General features: G+C 41.3%; 1 protein-coding gene and 1 long non-coding RNA gene across 4 annotated transcripts in view; one reads left to right on the top strand and one right to left on the bottom strand.

The window, feature by feature from the left end:
• Positions 1-3,904: 3,904 nt before the first annotated feature.
• Positions 3,905-7,985, bottom strand: LOC140733216 (uncharacterized). The gene is made up of 3 exons (XR_012100244.1): positions 7,869-7,985; positions 4,460-4,531; positions 3,905-4,107 (listed from the first exon to the last, which is right to left on the bottom strand). It is a non-coding gene; the product is annotated as an uncharacterized lncRNA (long non-coding RNA).
• Positions 7,986-8,002: 17 nt separating this feature from the next.
• Positions 8,003-20,622, top strand: part of LOC140733215 (WD repeat-containing protein 26) — a 142,703-nt gene continuing 130,083 nt past the window's right edge. For 2 of the 3 annotated variants that reach the window (XR_012100243.1, XM_073056248.1), the window contains exons 1-3: positions 8,003-8,999; positions 10,609-10,708; positions 10,791-10,847. Coding sequence is in view for 2 of the 3 variants with exons in the window: in XM_073056248.1 (XP_072912349.1) it covers positions 8,710-8,999; positions 10,609-10,708; positions 10,791-10,847 (447 nt within the window). In the remaining variant the exon portion in view is untranslated. The remainder of the gene's footprint in view (positions 9,000-10,608; positions 10,709-10,790; positions 10,848-20,622) is intronic. The other variant, XM_073056247.1, reaches the window with a different exon arrangement.

Below are 20,622 nucleotides of genomic sequence, written 5' to 3'. Positions count from 1 at the left end.
TTTGAGAATGTCACTTTGGAATGAATGTACTCTTGGAAATGCACGATGCAGAGGTGGAGATTATTTAACAAGCACTTGCATGGGGTTCTGGATAGGTTTATCCCATTGATGCAGGAAAAGGATGGAAGGGTGAAGGATGACAAGAGATGTGCAACATATAGTCAAGAGGAAGGGGAAAAAAGCATATTCATGGTTTAGGAAGCAAGGGTCAGAAAGGGCACTTGAGAGTTATGAGATAGCCAGGAAGGAACTTAAAAATGGACTTAGAGAGCCAGAAGGGCCCTGGCAAATAAGATTAAGAAAAACACCAAGACATTCTACATGTACGTGAAAAACAGAATGACTAGAGTGAGGAACAGGACAAATTATGGATAAAAGAGAAAATGTACCTGGAGTAGTAAATACTTTGCTTCAGTATTCACCAGTGAGATAGACCTTGATGAATGTGAGGTCAGTGTAAATTAGACTGATATGCTAGACATGTCAATGTAAAGAAAGAGGATGCACTGGAACTTTAGAAAAGCATTAGGATAGATAGGGCCAGATAGGATGTACCCCAGGTTGCTACACGAAGCAAGGGAAGAGATTGTTGTGCCTTTGGTGATGATCTTGGCATCCTCACTGGCCACAGGAGTAGTGCCTGAAGATTAGAGTGGGAAATGTTTTTCCTTTATTCAAGAAAGGGATTACGGATAACCCTGAGAATTATAAACCACTGTGTCTTGTGTCAGTGGAGAGCAAACTATTAGACAGGATTCGTAGAGACAGAATATATGAGCATTTGGAGAAGCATAGTCTGATTAGGGATAGTCAACATGGCTTTGTGAGGGTCAGGCAATGACTCATGACCATGATTGAATTATTTGAGGAAGTGACAAAACATATCGATAAGAGGAGAGCAGTGGATGTGGTGTATATGGATTCTAGTAAGGCATCTGAGGGCTGGCTGGTGGTGTAGTGGCATCAGCACTGGACTTCAAAGCAGATGTTCTTGAGTTCAAACCCCGCTGGGTCTCAACCTGGGTGGCAACAGTATCTGTGAGGAAGAAAGGCCTGGCAATCTACTTCCATATCTTGCCATGAAAACCCTATGGTCCATGAGGTCACAAAGAGTTGGACTCGACCTAATGACTGAACAACAACAACAACAAGGTATTTGACAATTTTCCTCAATGTAGGTATGGAAGCATGGGATCCAGGGAAACCCAGTTGTATGGATTCAGAATTGACTTGCTTACAGAAAGCAGAGGGTGGTAGTAGGTGAAGTGTATTCTGCCTGGAGGTCAGGGACAAGTGGTGTTCTAGAAGGCTCTGTTCTGGGACCCCCATTCTTTGCGATTTTCATAAATAACTTGAATAAGAAAGTGAAAGAGCGGATTAGTAAATTTGCAGATGACACGAAGATCGGAGGAGTCATGGATAGTGTAGATTGTTGTAGGTTACAACAGGACATAATGCAAAGCTGGGCTGAGAAGTGGCAGATGGAGTTCAGCCCAGAAAAGTGTGAAGTGATACACTTCGGAAGAACAACGAAGGCAGAATATAGGGTTAATGGCAGGATTCTTAACAGTGTAGAAGGACAAAGGAATTTTGAGTTTGCATCCATAGATCCCTGAAAATTGCAGAGCTAGCAGATAGGTTTGTTAAGAATGGTGTGTTGGCCTTCATTAGTTCAAGAGCTGCAAAGTAATGTTCTAGCTCTATAAAACCCTGGTTAGACCACACTGGTTGTACTGACTGTCCTGACGAAGGGTCTTGGCCTGAAACGTTGACAGCGCTTCTCCCTATAGATGCTGCCTGGCCTGCTGTGTTCCACCAGCATTTTGTGTGTGTTGCTTCAATTTCCAGCATCTGCAGATTTCCTCGTGTTTGCACTGGTTGTATTGTGTTCACTTCTGGTCACCTCATAGGAAGGATGTGGAAACTTTAGAGAGGGTGCCGAAGAGATCTACCAGGATGCTGCCTGGGTTAGAGAACATGTCTTTTGAGGAAAGGTTGAGCAAGCTAGAGCTTTTCTCTTTGGAGAAAAGGAGAATGAGAAAGGTGTACAAGATGATAATAGGCATAGATGGAGTGGACTGCCAGAGACTTTTCCCCTGGGTGGAAATGGCCAACATGAAGTGCCATAACTTTAAGTTGTTGGGAGGAAAGTGTAGTGGGGGATGGGGTAATGCCGGAGGCAAGTTTCTTTTATACAGAGTGGTAGGTATGTGGAATGCACTACCAGGTTGATTGATGGTTAAGGCAGCTACATTAAGGATGTGCAAGATACACTTAAATAGGTGCATGGTTGAAAGAAAAATGGAGGGCTCTATGAGAGGGAAGGGTTAAATTGATGTCAGAGTATGCAGGTTAAAGTGTTGGCACAAAATTGTTGGCTAAAGGGCTTGTACTGTTCTATGATGTATGTTCTATGTTCTTATAATATTGTCCCAGTTGAATAAATAAAGCTATAATTACGTTATCTTGTCATCATAAATTCTGATATTCACCTTATCTGAAGACTGGATTTACTCAATTTTTGCAGTAGATATACTGCTGAGCCATTACTAGCAGGTGGGTGTAAATAACCTTTATTGCTCGTGGACTAGAATTTAATACTAGCAAAGAATTGTAACTATTATACAAGATGCAGTTGTGGTCACATCTGGAGTATTATGAATGGTTTTGATCACCTTATTGCAGAAAGAATAAACCACTGCTGAAGACAGTCCAGAAGAGAACCAGGCTAAACCCTGGGATGAGAAGGTTATCCTATAAATCCATATTCTTTTGCTAAGAATGAGGAGCGATTTGTTGAAATATCTTGTGATATTTCCACTATTTGGAGTGATGAATAGGGGACATTCTACAAGATAATGAGTGGATTCCTGGAATTCTCTGCCTCAGAGGGCTATGGATGTTAATTCATTAGAAGTACTTAAAGAGGAGATAGATAAATATTTGAAACAATGTCAAACTGAGTAAGTGAGGAAGTGAAACAGAAGAGATATTGAGGACTGAAACAGATCAATTGTTTTAGAAGCCAGATTGCCTACTACTGTAGATAGTTATGTATTCTGTGTTCTTACAGACTTAGAAATTTGTCAACAAAGATTGACTTTGTGGGAGTGTTTCTTTTAAATATAAAGGAAGACAGATTAAAAGCAGAGGCTGTGGAAAGATCAAATTAATGTGAACTGCAGACTTTAAAACGCAAACAGAAGGTGCTGAATTATCAGTGACTACATTTAGATTATGCTTCAGACACCTGTAGTACCTTACTCCCAGGATAGAAATGTTAAATACCAAAAAACAACCATTTAAGGTGAGGGGGAAAAGTTTAAGGAAGATATCCAGCTAAGTTTTCTGCACAGAATGGTAGGGACCAGGAACAGGCAGCCAGATGTAGAGGTGGCAGCAGATACAATAGTAATACTCAACACTGTGCTAACAGATAGTGAATATGCAGGAAATGGAGGGAATTAGTTTAATTTGCCATTGTGTTTGGCACAGATATTGTAAGCCAAAGGGCCTGATCCTCTGCTGTACTGTTCTACATACTACGTAGCTCCAGCACCAGCGAACCAACAATGTAGCTTTCCCCAAATCTTTCAAATCTGCTTTAAGAATAACCATTAAGTTTATGCTTGATACGAAAGTCCCAAATCAAATACCCTGTTTCAAGCTTTGACCTGAATAGGCTACCAGATACATGGAGAAATCGGTTCAAGTCTGACATGACCCTTTTTGAAAATAATACAACATTCTCACAAACTCCTAGAAATCTTTGGTGTCTGTCTACTCAAAGTGGAGAAGGAGCATTCATGATGATATTGAAAACACTAGTCCGTAGATCAGGAGTACATGGCAGCTCTGTGTAAAGGCTGAAGGTCCAACCTACTCACCTGCCTGACTCATCAGGGAGCTCCCGTCATCGTGGGGAGAGTTTCTTCAGAACCTATAGAGCTGGCCTAGAAGCGAGTCATTCTCCATCTCAAGAGACTACCAAGGAAGATGTCTTAAAATTATTTTTATAGCCTTGGTGGAGTCCTGCAGCTGTGGAAGTGTTAAGAGCATCTCTTCTTTCTTGATCTGTGCTGGATATTTATTGACAGGATAGTGGCTCTACAGAAAAAAAAGAAGATAGTGGAGTAACTCAGCAGGGCAGGCAACATTTGCAGAGGGAAATGGACGGTGGATATGGAGCGCTGCCATAAGAAAGCAGCATTCATCAATGACTCCCCACCATCCAGGCCATGCCCACTTCTCAATACTACCATTGGGCAAGAGGTACCGAAGCCTTATGTCCCACACCATCAAGTTCGGGAACAGTTATTACCCTACAACCATCAGACTCCTGAACTGGCATGGATAACTTCATTCACCACAACTCTGAACTTATTCTATGACCCATAGATTCATGTTCAAGGACTCTTTACAACTTACGTTCTCAATTTTATTTTCACTTGCAGTTTACCTTTTTTTGCACATTTGTTGCTTGTCAGTCTTTGCCTTTTATAAAATTCTATTGTAGTTTTCCTGTAAATGCCTGCAAGAAAATAAATCTCAAGGTAGTGTATGGTAACATACATATACTTTGATAATAAATTTACTTCGAACATTTCAAGCTGAAACCCTTCATCAGGACTGAATAACAGAGTGAAGCTAGCTACTAAAAAGAGGTGGAGCAGGATCTGGTAGGCAATAAGTGGATCCAGATAAAGAGGGGCAACAGTGGAGAAGGGAAGAGTGGAAATAGCAACAGAAGGTGGGAGGTGATAGGTGGAGGAGACATAGAGCTGAAGATGATGAAATCTGATTGGAGGGGAAGGTGGTGCATGGAATTAAGTGAGAGGTGTGAGGAAGACAGAGGGTATTAATGGGGAAGGGATCCAGTGGGAAGAAACTGTGAGTGATAGAGAGGACACAGGAAGGAGGGAAACAGGGTGATGGGGGCTGGGTTAAGTGTAGGAAGAGTTGGGTGTATCTGGAGGAGAAAAAGAAGGGAATAGAGGGGGAAGCATTTACTGGAAGTTAGAGAATTCAAAGTTCATGCTGTTCGGTTGTAAACTACCCAGGCAGAATACATATTAATTATATTTTAAGGAGTACATTGATGTGACTCCTTCAACTACAACAGTGATTCCAGTGAAAAACATTCTAAAGTGTTAATTATAGGGTTCTTGAATTTAACCCCCATTGTATCACAATACATTTCCAACTCAGGACCTTAGAAGGGAATTAACTAGCAGTGGCATTCCCATAAACTTAACTCCTGCTTTTCTGGTGGCAGTTTTGGCAGTGCTGTTGAAGAGGTCTTGGCATGGAGTGCAATTTGTTGATGGCATATACTGCACACAAAGAAGCAAGATGTTTGAGATGGGTGACCTGCCAGTAGCTGCTGCCTGGCAATATTTGGAGTAACTTATATTTATGCCCTTTTTCTTCTGCTAGTAATGTTCAATGGTAGTTGGCAGACCAACGTAAGGTGTGTTACACAACCTGTTGAACACCATTCAAGCACACCAAATACTTTCCTTCCAGAAAGTCTTCTACCACCATTCCTTTCACATTTGTCACTAAAACCCTACATAGTACTATGAGCATTAAAATCCCCCGACCATTAGCTAACAAACTTCTTTGTGAAAAAAGAGGAAAAGAAAAAACATTAACAACCCTTCTTTGAAGTATAATTGTTACTTAACCCTCCTTGTAAAGCACCATTCATAACTTCTAGAGTTAAATCTTTTCTGCAACTTTTAATATAACTTTTTTTTCTATCTTTTTAAGTTTGTGCTGTACCACGTCTGCCATGAAAGTAACAAATTTTAGTTTATCAACAAATCCTTTGTAAAAATCATGCACTTTACACACTGACTTTGATTTACCTGTATTCTGGATGTTAATAGACATAGGATGTTAAGACCATTGACATGGACTTCTATATTTTTGAAGAGCCTCTGCATATGATACAGAATGCCCATTTCTACTCAAGCACATTCCAATTCCACAGCTTTCTTATATATAGGACACTGTGCATAAGCAAATCTATGTTTCCTCCACAACTGCTACATTTTAACCTAATACCTTTTCCACAATAACCATAATAATGTTCTCCACCACATCTATAACACTGCCTTTTACCCCTAAACACAGTTACAATGTGACCAATCTTCTGGCACTAAAAGAGTCTCAGAGAGGGCAGCATCATACAACTTATATAGCCTAAGTTAACGAGATTTGGCAACTTTATTCCATCAAAGTTAGCTATCAGTTCTTACTCCACCATGCAACATGTTGAAACATTTAGGGTCTACAACTTTTTCCCGATTAAATAATTTTTAATTTGGATCATGAATACATCTAGAGGTACTCCTGTAATTACTCTTCAAAGCCACAGCTGTTCAATATAATTTCTTGATGTTACTTTCCTTCTTCCCACAGCTTCTAACCTTTTCTCATGTTGTTTACTATCTTTACAAAACACAGAGTGCCCCTTCGCTTAAAGGCTTTGCGCCCACAATATCTCCTAACGCTTTTTAAAAATCCTTAGCTAATCTAATTGGATTGACATCAGAAACCGATCCATATTCCAAGCTCAACAATACCTTAAACTCTTCCTTTCTTTTTTAAAATCCTGTCTACTGCCTTTATCACTAGACGATATTTGACTACAATGGTCAAGCAATACACACAAACAGCTGGAGGAACTCAGCAGGCCAGGCAGCATCTATGGAAAAGAGCATAGTCGACGTTTTAGGCCGAGACCTTTCATTAAGACTGGAGGAAAAAAGATGAGGAGTCAAAGTAAGAAAGTGGGGGAAAGGGAGGAAGAACCACAAGGTGATGGGTGAAACTGGGAGGAGGAAGCTTGAAGTAAAAAGTTGGGAAGTCAATTGGTGAAAGAGAAACAGTCTGGAGAAGGGAAAATCTGATAGGAGAGGACAGAAAGCCACAGAAAAAAAGTGAAGTGGGGGAGGAGCACCAGAGGGAGGTAATAAGGTGAGAGAGGGAAATGGGAATGGAGAATGGTGAAGGGGAGAGGAGGGCATTACCAGAAGTTCGAGAAATCAATGTTCATGCCATCAGTTTGGAAGCCACCCAGATGTAATACAAGGTGTTGCTCCTGCAACCTTAGAGTGGCTTCATTGCGACAGTACAGGAGGCCATGGACTGACATATTGGAATGGAAGCGGGAAGTGGAATTAAAAATGGTGGCCACAGGGAGATCATGCTTGTTCTGGCAGATGGAGCGTAGGTGCTCGGTGAAGCAGTCTCCCAATCTACATTGGGTCTCACCAATATACCTGGAGCACCAGATACAGTAGATGACCCCAACAGACTCTCAGGTGATGTGTCACCTCACCTGGAAGGACTGCATGCGGCCCTGAATAGTAGTACGGGAGGAGATGTAAGGGAAGGTGTAGCACTTGTTCCACTTGCAAGGATAAGTTCCAAGAAGGAGATCAGTTGGGAGGGATGAACGGACAAGTGATCTCCACTACAAAGGTCAATTTGCCACTTGTTTTTGGTTGCCCAGAAATCTGACATTTACCTTCCTCCAGCAACTCCTATCACCCAATACCATCTCCTGTTTGTACTTCCGTCTTGAGATGCCCGACATCTCACCCCTCGACCCTCCATTCATTGACTGACATCTCACCCCTCGACCCTCCATTCACTGGCTGACATCTCACCCTATGACCCTCCATTCACTGTCTGACCTCAGTCCCTCGACCCTCCATTCACTGTCTGATCTCAGTCCCTCGACCCTCCATTCACTGTCTGATCTCAGTCCCTCGACCCTCCATTCACTGGCTGACATCTCAATCCCTCGACCCTCCATTCACTGGCCGAGACCTCAATCCCTCCACCCTCCATCCAACCTTGACTCCTTAGCTTGGCTTCCAACTTCTTCAGATTGGCAACGATTTGCGTCGAAAGGCGGCGTGATTACGCCACAGAGGCGGAGCTCTCCTTTCCCCGCCCCCTCGCTCGGCGGAAGTGTGGAAACATCCGGTTTGTTCAGTTGTTGTGAGGCGGATTCCATCAGGCTGTGGGTTTGTGTTGGGGAAGGACGGCGGCGACTATAACAAAAGCGTTACGGCAGGCGAGAGGAGCAGGAGGTGGTGGGTGCAGGGAGTAATGTATCCGTGACAAAGGCGGCCCAGTGAACGGACGACCATCACCGACGGATTGAGCTCGCGAGGGGGGAGGGGGCAGCGCGAGCGGCCGGCGCGGTCATCCCCAGTGGCGTCGATCGCCGCCAGGGAGCAGTGAGGGAAACCCCGCGGCCGGGCGACCGTTGGCGATCGGCGGGCGCGGAACCTTCCGGAACTTTCCGTCTCCTTCCCCCACTACCCCGGGCGGCGCTGTCAGGAGCCCCGCCCCTCCCCAAGGGGGAGGAGGCGGCGGAGGCCCCCGACTACCGGACAAGGCATTGGCTGACACTCCGCAGTGCACTGAGCCACCACGGCGGCTGCTGCGGCCGAGCACACGACGTTCACTCTGGCCTCCTCCTCCTCTTCCTCCGACTCGGAGAGCGGCGGAGTGTCTCCGCCCCCGCGGAAGAAGCAGCGAGCGACGACGGCGGCGGAGGGCGAGGGTAGTCCCGGGGCGGCCCACTGCGGAGCTCGACTAGGCCCCAGCAACCCTCCAGGTAACTTCGGTGGCCTCCTGGGCCTTGGAGGAGGAGGCGGCGGCTCCGGGCGCCCGGTTCCCGGCGTCATGCAGGCCAATGGGAACCAAGGCGGCGCGGCGGCGGCGGCGCAGAACGGGGACATAATTGGCCAGGCCGGGCCCGGGGAGGAAGCGACTGGGTCCTACAGTATCACCCCCTCAGCCGCTCACTCCAACGGACTGCCCTCTTCCTCCGCCGCCCCCGTCGTTCACCTGGTGTCCGGCCCCGGCGGTGTCAGCCCTGACCAAGCGACGTACAAGAAGAAGAAGCGCTTGTCCCAGGTTGACGAGGATGTGATCCGACTGATTGGACAGCACCTGCATAGCCTGGGGCTGAAGTGAGTGTAACTCCGACCTTGGGCTGCCATGTCGGTCCCGGGATCCGCTGGAGGGTGGGCGCTGCTGCATGTTTTAAAACTGTCGAAAACTAAACCAACGGTGACGTGCGGCCCATTGTGTCCGTGCTGCCCAGCCTTTCTAGCCATCCAGCCTCAGCCATTTCAAACATATCATTATGCTTCGTTTGTTACTATCATAGTCAAACATGCACATACATTACAAGATGGGGGTAAACATTCTCTCAGACAGACTCCTGCCTTGGATTCTACTCATTGCTTTAAATCTGTGCTCCTTGCTGAGTAAAGTAGGTCTTTCCTCATTTCATGTGTTTCACTTGAGTCACCCTGCTGTATTGGTTCCTAGGAAAGCAACTTCAAGCCTTTACAAGGTAACTAGGATTTTCTAGTCTCAAAGTTTTTGTAAGCTTCCTCTGTGTGCAATTATCATCCCCGCCCCAAGTGCAATATCTTTATTCTGACCATACCTGTACACAGTATCCAACTTTCTAGCCTAACAAGTGTTATATGCTTTTCTTGTATTCCATGTTCTTGACTAATCAATGGGGCATTATGTATGTCTTTTTAATCACTATGTACTGTTCTACCTTTCAATCAGTGAGTAAACTTACGGGTGTCTCTTCCCCACACCTTTTCATCTGTGTATTCCTTTGCCTTGTACACATTCAAGTTCATCATCTTGTGCTTCTCTGGATTTAATTCTATTTCATTGTTTTCTGCCATCTAATTCTTCTTGGTTTAAATATTTTTGCATGAATTTAAATAGATTTTTATATTGTCTTCAAGTTTCCTACATTTAAATCTAATTCATTAATCAATAACAAAAAGAAAGGTAATTTATACAGAATCTTATGGAACCCCACTGGCGGTAACTATGCAGTCACAAAACCACCTGCCATTGTGTTCTGCTTTTGCCCCAGAGCCAACTTTGGATCCAATTTGCTACACTCCCTTGTCTTCAGCTGCCAGCCATTTGAAACCTTGTCAAAAGCCTGTAGAAACTCTGGCTGTATAATAATCAAATAGAAATGTTTCTTTAGCTCAAATCTTATAATTGTCTATATAAAAATAAATATATTCTGTAATAATATTGACAAATAGCTAGTTTTAAGTTGTCCAGAATACTTAACATTTTGATTAAGATGTTCCTTCCTGCTACTGTATGCTTGGTTTAGTCTGGAGCTTGGATTTCAAAAAAGAATCAAATGATTGAAATTTTGATTCAGGTTCCTGGGAAACATTGCTCCAAGTTGTATCCTTGAGCCATATTTCAATATTTGGGAAAATTGTCAATGTTTTGTGATTTCTAAGTAATATACCTAATGATACTCAATTTTTACCTTTGACTTGTACAGGTTGTGCACAAGTTGTACCTAAATCTGTGCACACAAATTATACAGAACTTGCAGGGTTGACTAAGTCTTAACATGGATTTATTTTAAAATACTTATTTCACATTTTGTTCTAGCAATCTTAAATGCTAAAATAATAATGGGAGCATGTGATTAAGTTGTCATCAGAACTATGTTCCAGCTTTCCTTTACAGTACTGTCATTGGGGTTCAAGGTTTGAAGTATTTCTCCTCTTATAGCCAAACGGTGGATCTTTTGATGCAGGAATCGGGCTGCTGCTTAGAGCATTCTTCTGCTACTAAGTTTCGCAATCACGTTATGGAGGGAGAATGGGAAAAGGTAACGTTCAATCAGCTGTCTCGGCACAGGTTCTTTGTCTGGTATGCATTGGGCTGCACTAATCAGTGTTTTTTGTTAACAGGCCGAAAACGATCTTAATGAATTGAAGTCTTTGGTGCACTCACCTCATGTGATTGTGGTAAGGAACAATAAAAGTTGCAGAGTGAGATTTTTATTTTGTTTTTTTTTGGGAATTCATGATGCTGAACGTGTCAGGATGATAGGCCAGTGGTTGAATGAAGTGTTCAGCAGAGGTATATGTGTATCTTGATTATGTTTGTTTTGGGGATATAATTTATGTAGCATTAGAGGGGTAGAAAGCCTTGTGTTTGTGTTGGATTAGCAGTGAGAACAAAAAATGATCAGATGCTTGTCTGTTCCAGCTGATTCATTTGTTTTTGCAGAGGTCCAGTGTTTCCAGAGCAGTTGGGGAGGGGTGGATTGAGAGAACAGGAAATATGTTAACCCTTTCAGGGCTTCGGTAGTAAGAACTAAAGTGATGTGGATTCTAGAAACTTCCATCTATGATGTCAGATATCTGAGCTTTACAGCATTAGCATTTTATAGTTTAATTGTGGAACTATTAAGTGCTCAATGTTTAGTTCAATGGTCAAAATATCCAACAACACTGGTATGTTCTTGCAATCTTGGATCGCAGCTGAAGAAGCAACTTGATCTGTAGCTAAACTGCTTATTATGATACTGGTATTCAGAGGAAGTCAAGGTGGTCTAGAGTTTATATGAAAAATGGTGTTTGGACTTGTATGAACTTCTAAAGTATACTGAATAAGTAATATTCTACACTAACTTTGCGGTTTAACTGTTACTTACTGTGAAGTGTAGTAAAAGTCCATGGATGTTCTCAAATTATAGTAGAAAAAAAAGAGAACAATACATTCGGAAGGAAATTTGGAAGACAAATAACAACTGGTTACACAACAATAAAGGTGTAGATGTGGATTTTGTGCCTTTCTACTTAAAAATAACATTTTGATGCATTGAGACTTGTTAATTAGCATTGTTTTGCTTGTAATCAAGCTAATCAAGGAGATGGTTATTACCCACAGTCTTTTGTTGGACATGCCATTCAACACAAGTTGCCACTGCTGCTGGGTTGGAAATAGACATTCTGTCAAAATAGTAACAAGAGTAGAAACATACAAAATCGGAGTAAGAGTAGACCAAATAGCCTTTGTGTTTTGCTGTTCAGTAAGACAGTAGCTGGTGAACCTTCATACTTCTGCTCTTTTGTTGTATGCCCTAATGCTTTTGTTTTGAGAAATCTATCTATGGTCACTATCCTCTGAAGAAATCTATTCTCATCTTAGTTGTGAATGTCTTGCTCCAGATCTTTAAGACAGGCCATTCCTTAACCTCCCCACCTCCAAGCCTGCTGGGAGGGGAAAACATCCTCTCTGCATCCAGTCTATTTAAGATCATAAGATATAGGAGTAGAATTAGGCCATTTAACCATCGTCTCCATCCTGTCTGAATTTGTTACAGTGAGATTCACAATGATTGTTCTTTTCACCATCCTGTTCTTTTCTCCTAAATCTTGAAAGTATATTTTAGGAACTTTAACTACTGATCTGCCTCATACAGAATGTTTTAAAAGATCACTGCTCTTGTGAAATAATAATTTGCAAGCTTGATTTGTCATCCTTCTCTCACAATCCCTTTTCATTATTTGTGACTCTTTTCTCTTGAGTAGGAGATTGTGGATTTGTCATACTCAAGAGATATTGACATGTTCCTAACATACTTCAGAAAAATGAACTTATGACACCCATTGCTTCAAGACTGAGGATCGAGCTTGTAGATGCATTGTTTTGATGAGGCCCTATCTACTCATGATTATAAAATAATTACTTGAGAATATCTGATCAATGTTTGTGTGATTTTTGATGTGTGCAAGTTTGCAATTGTGCTTCACTGCGGATGTAAAGGTGATGAACTTCTGCCTTATGGACGTTCCTACGTATGAACAATTTTCGATGATATTAAATTCCAAAGTCCAACGTACTTGCATGTGTTTTTCCTATGAACTGCAGAATTAGTTTCGTCTTTGTCACTTTAATAATAATTGTTCTTTCATAATAATCTTGCTTTTGATGTAATTCAGTTTCAGTATTTTGGAGGTATATTTGGTGTGTGGGGTTTTTATATACATTTTCCAAACTGCAGACAAAATCAACTTACAAACATCAGTAATACCAGGGGATGGCCTACAGGCATTTCAAGTGTTTCACTGGCAGTGAATTATTTTCTGATAAGCACTCTTTGTGGTAAGTACTGTTTAAATGCAAGTTCATTATTTGTAGCTAAAACAAAGCTGACTATAGTGCTTTAATCATGGCTTCAGTGACCCATTGTCAGATTTCCAGTACCTACAGTCATTTTATTTTTATTTGCTGTGGTGCAGGCCTAGAAATCCAAAAGCCTGGACTAGCAATCCAGAGATCAGAGTTGAAATTCCAAAATTGCAACTAGAAAATTTAAATAAGTTTAATCTAGAATTTAAAAAATAACTATGAATGTCATAAAATGCATTTAAAGTCTCCCGGGAAGGAAACCTGCGATCTTGTCTGTGAATGCAGAACTGCCAGTGTAGATAAATCATTATCTTTTGAAATGTCCTAGAATTGAGACACAATGAATAAAACTGGTTGAATTATCATGCATAAATCTTCTATAGAACCAGGAGTAGAAAAGTCACTGAGTTCAGTCAGCCTAGCACAGATGTGTGTAACTTGTATTTAAGGTAGTCATGCAATAGCCTGGCAAGTCATACATGCAGATTGTATCAAATAATGCTCCAAACCCTGCAACACAATCCTTGGGTACTGGCAGGATGAAACCAACAATGCTCATGTACAGGTGGGAAAGAGTAACATTGAATTCACACTTCAAACTTGTGACATCAGGTCAGGTATGACCAAGGAAGCCTACTTGTACATTCTTCCTTTTAGGGAATTAATTCTCTTTTTTTGGGGGGGGGGGAACCTGCAAAAACATAGTTACTGTGCCTTGTGTTACTGACGTCAGTGTATCATGAAGAGTTGTTTGACAGCACCAGTATTGACTGAACTGTTGGTCTGGAAGGATGTATTTTCAAATTGTGTTTGTGGGTAAACTTCTTGATTTCACCAATCTACCTGTGGCATGATGGGATTGGTTGTAGTAACCACTGCGATCCTTGTCTTCACAAGGAAGATGCGTTATAGCACAGTGCTGGTAATAATGGAATGGACTGAAAGTAGATCTAGTAGCTCCATACTGGGTGTCAACAATGTGCTGTGGGGCTGAAGAGAATGGCAGTGGAAAAAGTGAATCAATCTGTAACATTAGAATAAAAGCAAACTGGAAACATTCCACAGGTCAAGCAGTGTCAGGAAGAAGTAGTAAAACCAATTTCAAACCAATGCCTTTCATCAGAATTGGGAAAGAGAAAATTTAGTCTTAAGTGTCAGAGGCTGAGTGAGTGATGGATGAGACAAAAGGACTATCTGTGGTAGAGTGAGGCTGTACTTGCTGTAGGATAACTGTTGGTAGCATCAAGTTGAAACTAATGACATCTAATTCACTGCCATTGATATCAAGTCAGGATCAATCATGGTTTGCATTCTAGGACAACACCTGACTTGGCTGATAATGACGTGCCAACCTGGTGAAGCTGCATGTGTGTTTATGAAATGGAGAAATTGAGTGAAGTATTGTGTGTAGTTTTTGTCTCCTTATCTAAGAAATAATGTATTTGTCATGGTTCAGTATGCATTAGGCTGATTTCAATGATGGAATGCTGGATTTGCTGTATTAGGAGAGAGAAAGTCGATTGTGTTTCCTAGAGTTTAGAAAATGAAATGAGTTTTCAAAGACAATTGAGTTCTTAAAGGACATGGTAGACTAGATAAGGGAGGATGTTGCCCTTGACTGAGAAATTACTCACTATTTACATAATCAATGAGAAAAGGTGATCGAGGAAAATATTAAATCAAAAACTACAGCATGCAAGATGGCAAAAACTAAAGAGCTAAAAAGGGAGAAAATTGATTCAGAGTAAACTGGCAAGTGATAGAGCTTCAGTGGATATATTTTTTTTTAAAAAGGAACAGGGCAGCTCAGCTGTGTGCAGACCCCTTGGAGAGCAAGACTGAGGGATTATTAACAGGAAACAACAGATAGTTTAAGCCAATGCTTTGCATCTATTGTCACAGTGGGAAAATGCTGCAAAAATTCCAAAGATAAGAGATGGCCCAGTTTCAAAAGGAAAACAAGTTCGTAATGATGTCCATCTCACGAGATAATGTATTGGAAAGAGCTGATGGCAGTAAGGACAAGTAAGTTGTCAGGATCTCATGGTCAGCATCTAAACATTTTAAAATAAGTGGCTGTAGAAGTATCGGTTGCAGTTGTTCAAAAGTCAGTTCCTGCAGGACACTAGATGGTGGGATAACTGCACATATTTGATCAAGAAGGGATGGAGTCAAAAAGGAAATGGCATGTCAGTACTATTTGTGTTTGGGACGATTCTGTAGTCTATAATCAAAGAAGAGTTGAGGGACTGCAGCCTGTGGATGTAGTGTATTTTGATTTCCAGAAGGCATTTGTTAAGATGCACCAGCCTTGCTTGTGGCATGAAATAAAAGTTCATGGCTTTGGGAGAAGAATTAAATGTCACCTAGGACACAGAGCTGGAATAAATGGGTCTTTTTCAGAATGGAAAGATGTCATTAGTGTAGTTTTGAAGGCAACGGTGTGTAAAATATTGAAAGGCTATGGTGCCATAAGGATGTTTGCACTCTGCAAAAGGATATAGGGTTGGGAGAAATAGCAAATGCATTTTATTCTGGCAAATGTGAGATTATGGAATGGTATTAGGAATTGGAAGTCAGTCTAAGAGAGACTACTCATGAGTAGAGTGAAGAGAGAATTAGATGTTCTTATGTTTGAAGTACAAAATGTAACAGTTTGCCGCAAGTAGTTAAAATGGTAAATGTATACCTTCCCTCATTGCTAGAGGTTGGAGTTTAAAAATACAATTAATTCCTGAGAAGAGTATTGTCTTGCAGGAATGTAGAATGAGTAATCTTATTGAGACATCTTAAGGAATATAATTTTCAATTAGTGAGAAAGTATTGAATGCAAGGTCATATTACGAGATAAGAGAGGATAATGTATATAATAGATTGGTGTGTAGGAATTTCTTATTGCAGAAACCAGTGAATCTCAATTTCTCTACCCTAGAGGGTAGGAGGTTAGATCTGGATAGGAGCTTCCAACTAAGATAAAATGCCTTTTGTAAATAATGGGCAAACTATTCAGGAATGTGGTGAGGAAAGTATTCTTAATACAAAGAACCTACCCTGAATGTCTATACAGGCTCAGTTAATATATTCAATCAAAACAGACTGACAGCCTTCTGGGTATTAAATGAATTAAGAGGTACAGCAATGGTATTGAGCTTGGAAGAAAAACATAATTTTGTGGCCTGATGATCTACTCCCCCCTATTTATTATATTATCATGTTATTTTTGGTACCTGTCTTTTCCATGAATTTTCATTCTCTTTACCACCAATTTTTCAAGGACTGGTGGCTTTTTTCAGCTGGATGAATGAAAGATGACATGAGTAAGACTTTCTTTTACTATCAAATGGTTGTGTTTTAGGATGCGTGACAAGCATTGTACTGGATTTAAATTTGGAGTTGTAAAGGGAGTTGGAATCGTGGTGCAGAGGTTGGTGCTGATGCTACATAGTACAAAAGACCCATGGTTGCTGTTCATGTGGGGTTTGCACATTCATCGCATGACTATGGGTTTCCTTTCACATTCCAAAGATGCCAAAGTAAATTGGTAAATGGAACATAATGGCAGAAAGAATTAAGAGTTTTTAGCATATGAGGGAGAATGATTTGAAGCAGTACAGGGAAATAAGACTAACAGGATTTCTGTCCTGGAAGCCAGCATGGATCCAATGGGCCAAAAGTTTCCTGTGTCAATAAATTATCTGAAAGGAAAATTTTATTTGCAGAACTATGGAGAGAATGAGAAAGTAGACTTGTTCCTGTCTAGTATGTATGGATTTATTGAGCTTAATGACTTATGCTGGTATGGAAGAGGAAGTCATCGATGAAGCAACTGAAAATTATTGTACCTAGTGAATCACATTTGGGATTGTCACCCTCCTTTCGTCAACTCCTCTCACATAATCCCACTGTGTTCCATCTTCATTATGGGGCACTGGTACTTTCATTAGATAGGCAGAGGTACCTGACAGGGCCGGTGGGCTTTTTTTTTTGAAGTGCTGAAGTTCTGACTAGTGTCCCCCAATCCCCCACCTTAAATGGTAGTGGGTTCTAGGAGTTGGTGGATATGTTACATTTGTTTTAGCAGACATACAGCATATTGTTGAATCATTTCTTATATACACCTGGTAATCTCTTTTCATAGCAGATCTTAGAATAGATTATTTCCTTGGATGTCTGTCCTATAGATTGCTGAGTGTAACTGGGGTGCCCGTGATAAGAGTTTGACAAGGGATAGACATTGTCTTGGGTTTGCTTCTGCTTATAGTGTATTTGGTGGATTTTATAGTGGTAGCGTTGGTGACATCAAGTCATAGTCATAGAACACTACAGCACAAAGATCGTTTGGCCCGTCTAGTCCATGCCAAACTGTTATTCTGTCTAGTCCCATCAACCTGCACCCAGACGATAGCCCTCCATACACTTCTGGCAGCTTGTTCCACGTTCTCACCACCCTCTGAGTAAAGAAGCACCTCTTCATGATCCATTTAAATGTTTCACCTTTCAGGACTTTGACTCAGACATTTCAAAACACGAATTTTCTTTTTAAGCCATTCTGTTGACTTACTCTTGTCTTTCGGATTATTGTCTTGTTGCATTACCCAACTTCTATTAAGCTTCAGGTGACGGGCTGCTACCCTGACATTCTCCTGTAAAAATGTATTGATACAATTTTGAATTAATTGTTCCCTCAACAATTTCAAGCTGTCGAGGCCCTGAGACAGCAAAACAGCCCCAAACCGTGATTCTCCTTTCACCATGCTTCACAGTTGGGATGAGGTGTTGGTGTGCAGTGCCCTTCTTCTCCAAACTAGGCAATGTGAATTTTTGCCAAAGAAATTCGGCTTTTGTCTCATCTTTCCCCAGAACATTGTCCCAGAAGCGTTGTAGAACATCCAGGTGGTCTTTAAGACATGCAGCAATGTTTTTTTTAATGGAGAGCAGTGGTTTCTTCTGTGGTGTCCTTCCATGAACACCATTCCTGTTCAGTGTTTTTCTTGTTGTGGACACATGAACAGAGACTTTAGCAACTTCTAGAGATCTCTGCAGGTCTTTTGTTGTTACCCTTATGTTCCTTTTCACCTCTTTCAGCATTACATGTTGTGCTCTTGGTGTGATCTTTGCAGGAAGCCCACACCTAGGGAGAGTAGCAACAGTACTGAATTTCCTCCATTTGTAGATGGGTTCTCTTACTGTGGACTGATGAACACGCAGGTTGATGCATCTGGACAATACTTTTTCTAAGGAGCTCTGAAAGTTTTGATCAAGGCATGGTGCACATAAACAGATCTTTCTTGAGAAGAGCAGGCTCTGTCAGTAAATTGACTTTGTGTGTGTTTTACAGGGCAGGGCACCTCCATAACCCACACCTTCAGTCTCATCTCATTGATTGGAAAGTCTGACTCCAAATAGCTTTCGTAGAAAGCATTACCCCAGAGTTTCACATACTTTACCCAGCAAATACATGTAATATTGGATCGTTTTTTCAATAAATGTACAAGTATAATGTTTTGTGCTATTTAATTGGGTTCGCTTTATCTAGTTTTAGGACTTGCATGGAGATCTGATCACATTTTAGGTCATATTTATGCAGAAATAGAGAAAGTTCTACATGGTTCATAAATACTGTAGCACCACTGTATACTCATAATTTGGTAAACCTCTATCAAATCTCCCCTTGTTCTCTACACTTTAGGGAATAAAGTCCTAACCTATTCAATCTTTCTCTATAACTCAGATCCTCAAGGCAACATTTTGTAAATTTTCTCAGCACTTTGTTCAATCTTATTAATATATTTCCTGTAGATAGATGACCAAAACTGGACACAATACTCCAAATTAGGCCTCGCCAATGTCTTCTGCAACTTCAGCATAACATCCCAAATCCCGTTTTCAGTACTTTGGTTTATGAAGGCCAGTGATCCTATAAACCCCATCTACTTGTGACAATACTCCCAAAGAGTTATGGTCCTGTATTCCCAGATCCTTCTGTTCTGTCACAGAATGCAGTGCCTGACTGCTCATTGTGTAAGTTCTACCCTGGTCTGTTCTGTAGTTTTTCAGTTTTTCATCTTTCCATCTTTTTTTCAGTTTACCATCTTTCTAGATTTTCAAAATACTAACGGTAGATAGTCAAGGGCTCAGAATACTGTAACAGTAGGAAACAATGCTGTCTGATAGATGTGCCAGGAGTGAGCACTTGATCTTTACAGTTTTTTCTTCATTCGACCACAGGCAGTGTTGATGATGATGAATTTCTTCATTGATGATGATGAATTCCATTATTGATGTCTGCCTTCATTGAATAGTGGCTCTTGTTTTGAAGTGATCTGAACCTTTTTTGTCAGAGGTCGGTATTATACAGCTGAGGCAGGTTGATGGATTTTTGTGGATATTGGATGGTATGTTTCATTGAAAAAGTAGACAGTTGTTTGGATGTTATTCTGAGCATTTGCAGATGCAAACATCTGGATATTGTAGCTGGACTACTGAAGGGTCATCCGTTTAAGAAATGGATAAGGTGAATTTTATTGAGCATTAACTGACATTTTCCTGAAAACATGAATATTTTTAAGGCAAATACAGTGGTTTCAGGTTAATTGGGACACATCATGACCAGTACGTACAAAAAAGCTGGATGAACTCAGCAGGTCGGGCAGCATCCGTTGAAAGAAGCAGTCAACGTTTCGGGTCGAGACCCTTCGTCAGGACTAAAGGAGGAGGAGGCAGGGGCCCTATAAAGAAGGTGGGGGGAGGATGGAAAACCAGTCAGAGGAAAGATCAAGGGGTGGGGGAGGGGAAGCAGGGAGGGGATAGGCAGGAGAGGTGAAGAAGGAATCTAAGGGGAAAGTACCATGGGTAGTAGAAGCTCTGTCTCCTCTTTTAGCTGCCTATCACCTCTCATGACTCTGCCGCCTTCTACTACCCATGGTGCCCCTTAGATTCCTTCTTCACCTCTCCTGCCTATCCCCTCCCCCACCCCTTGATCTTTCCTCTGACTGGTTTTCCATCCTCCCCCCACCTTCTTTATAGGGCCCCTGCCTCCTCCTCCTTTAGTCCTGATGAAGGGTCTCGACCCGAAACGTTGACTGCTTCTTTCAACGGATGCTGCCCGACCTGCTGAGTTCATCCAGCTTTTTTGTACGTCTTGATTTGACCACAGCATCTGCAGTGAACTTTGTGTTTACAAGACCAGTACATTTTGAATCAATTGAGCAGCTGGCCCAGTTAACCAAAGTTTCATGTAAATAGTTAAAAGGGTATAAAAAATACAAAATACTGTTTAACTGAATAACTTATTATGTATTTAAATGAAATACAAAACAAACTAGAATGCTACCAATAAATAAAACTGCGTTAGTTTCTAATAGTTATTGATGGAGGAATTCATCCAGTATATGCTGCCTTGTTCTTTTGACTGTAAATGTACAAAATCAGCGCAGACATCTCATGCTGATAATGCACTGCCTTCATATAATATTTTCAAAGATTGCATCCTCCAAATCTTCATTCTCATTGTAACATTCAAGGTAATTATTGATTCCTTCAAAATCTTCGTATTTCTTAAATTGTTGAAGTAGTGAAATTCTTCTATTTTCACTCCTGGCA

This window comes from Hemitrygon akajei, chromosome 9 (assembly GCF_048418815.1).
Source record: "Hemitrygon akajei chromosome 9, sHemAka1.3, whole genome shotgun sequence".
Taxonomy (NCBI): Eukaryota; Metazoa; Chordata; class Chondrichthyes; order Myliobatiformes; family Dasyatidae; genus Hemitrygon; species Hemitrygon akajei.
Note: the sequence above shows the minus strand (reverse complement) of the source record. Positions and strands in the feature narration are given on the sequence as shown.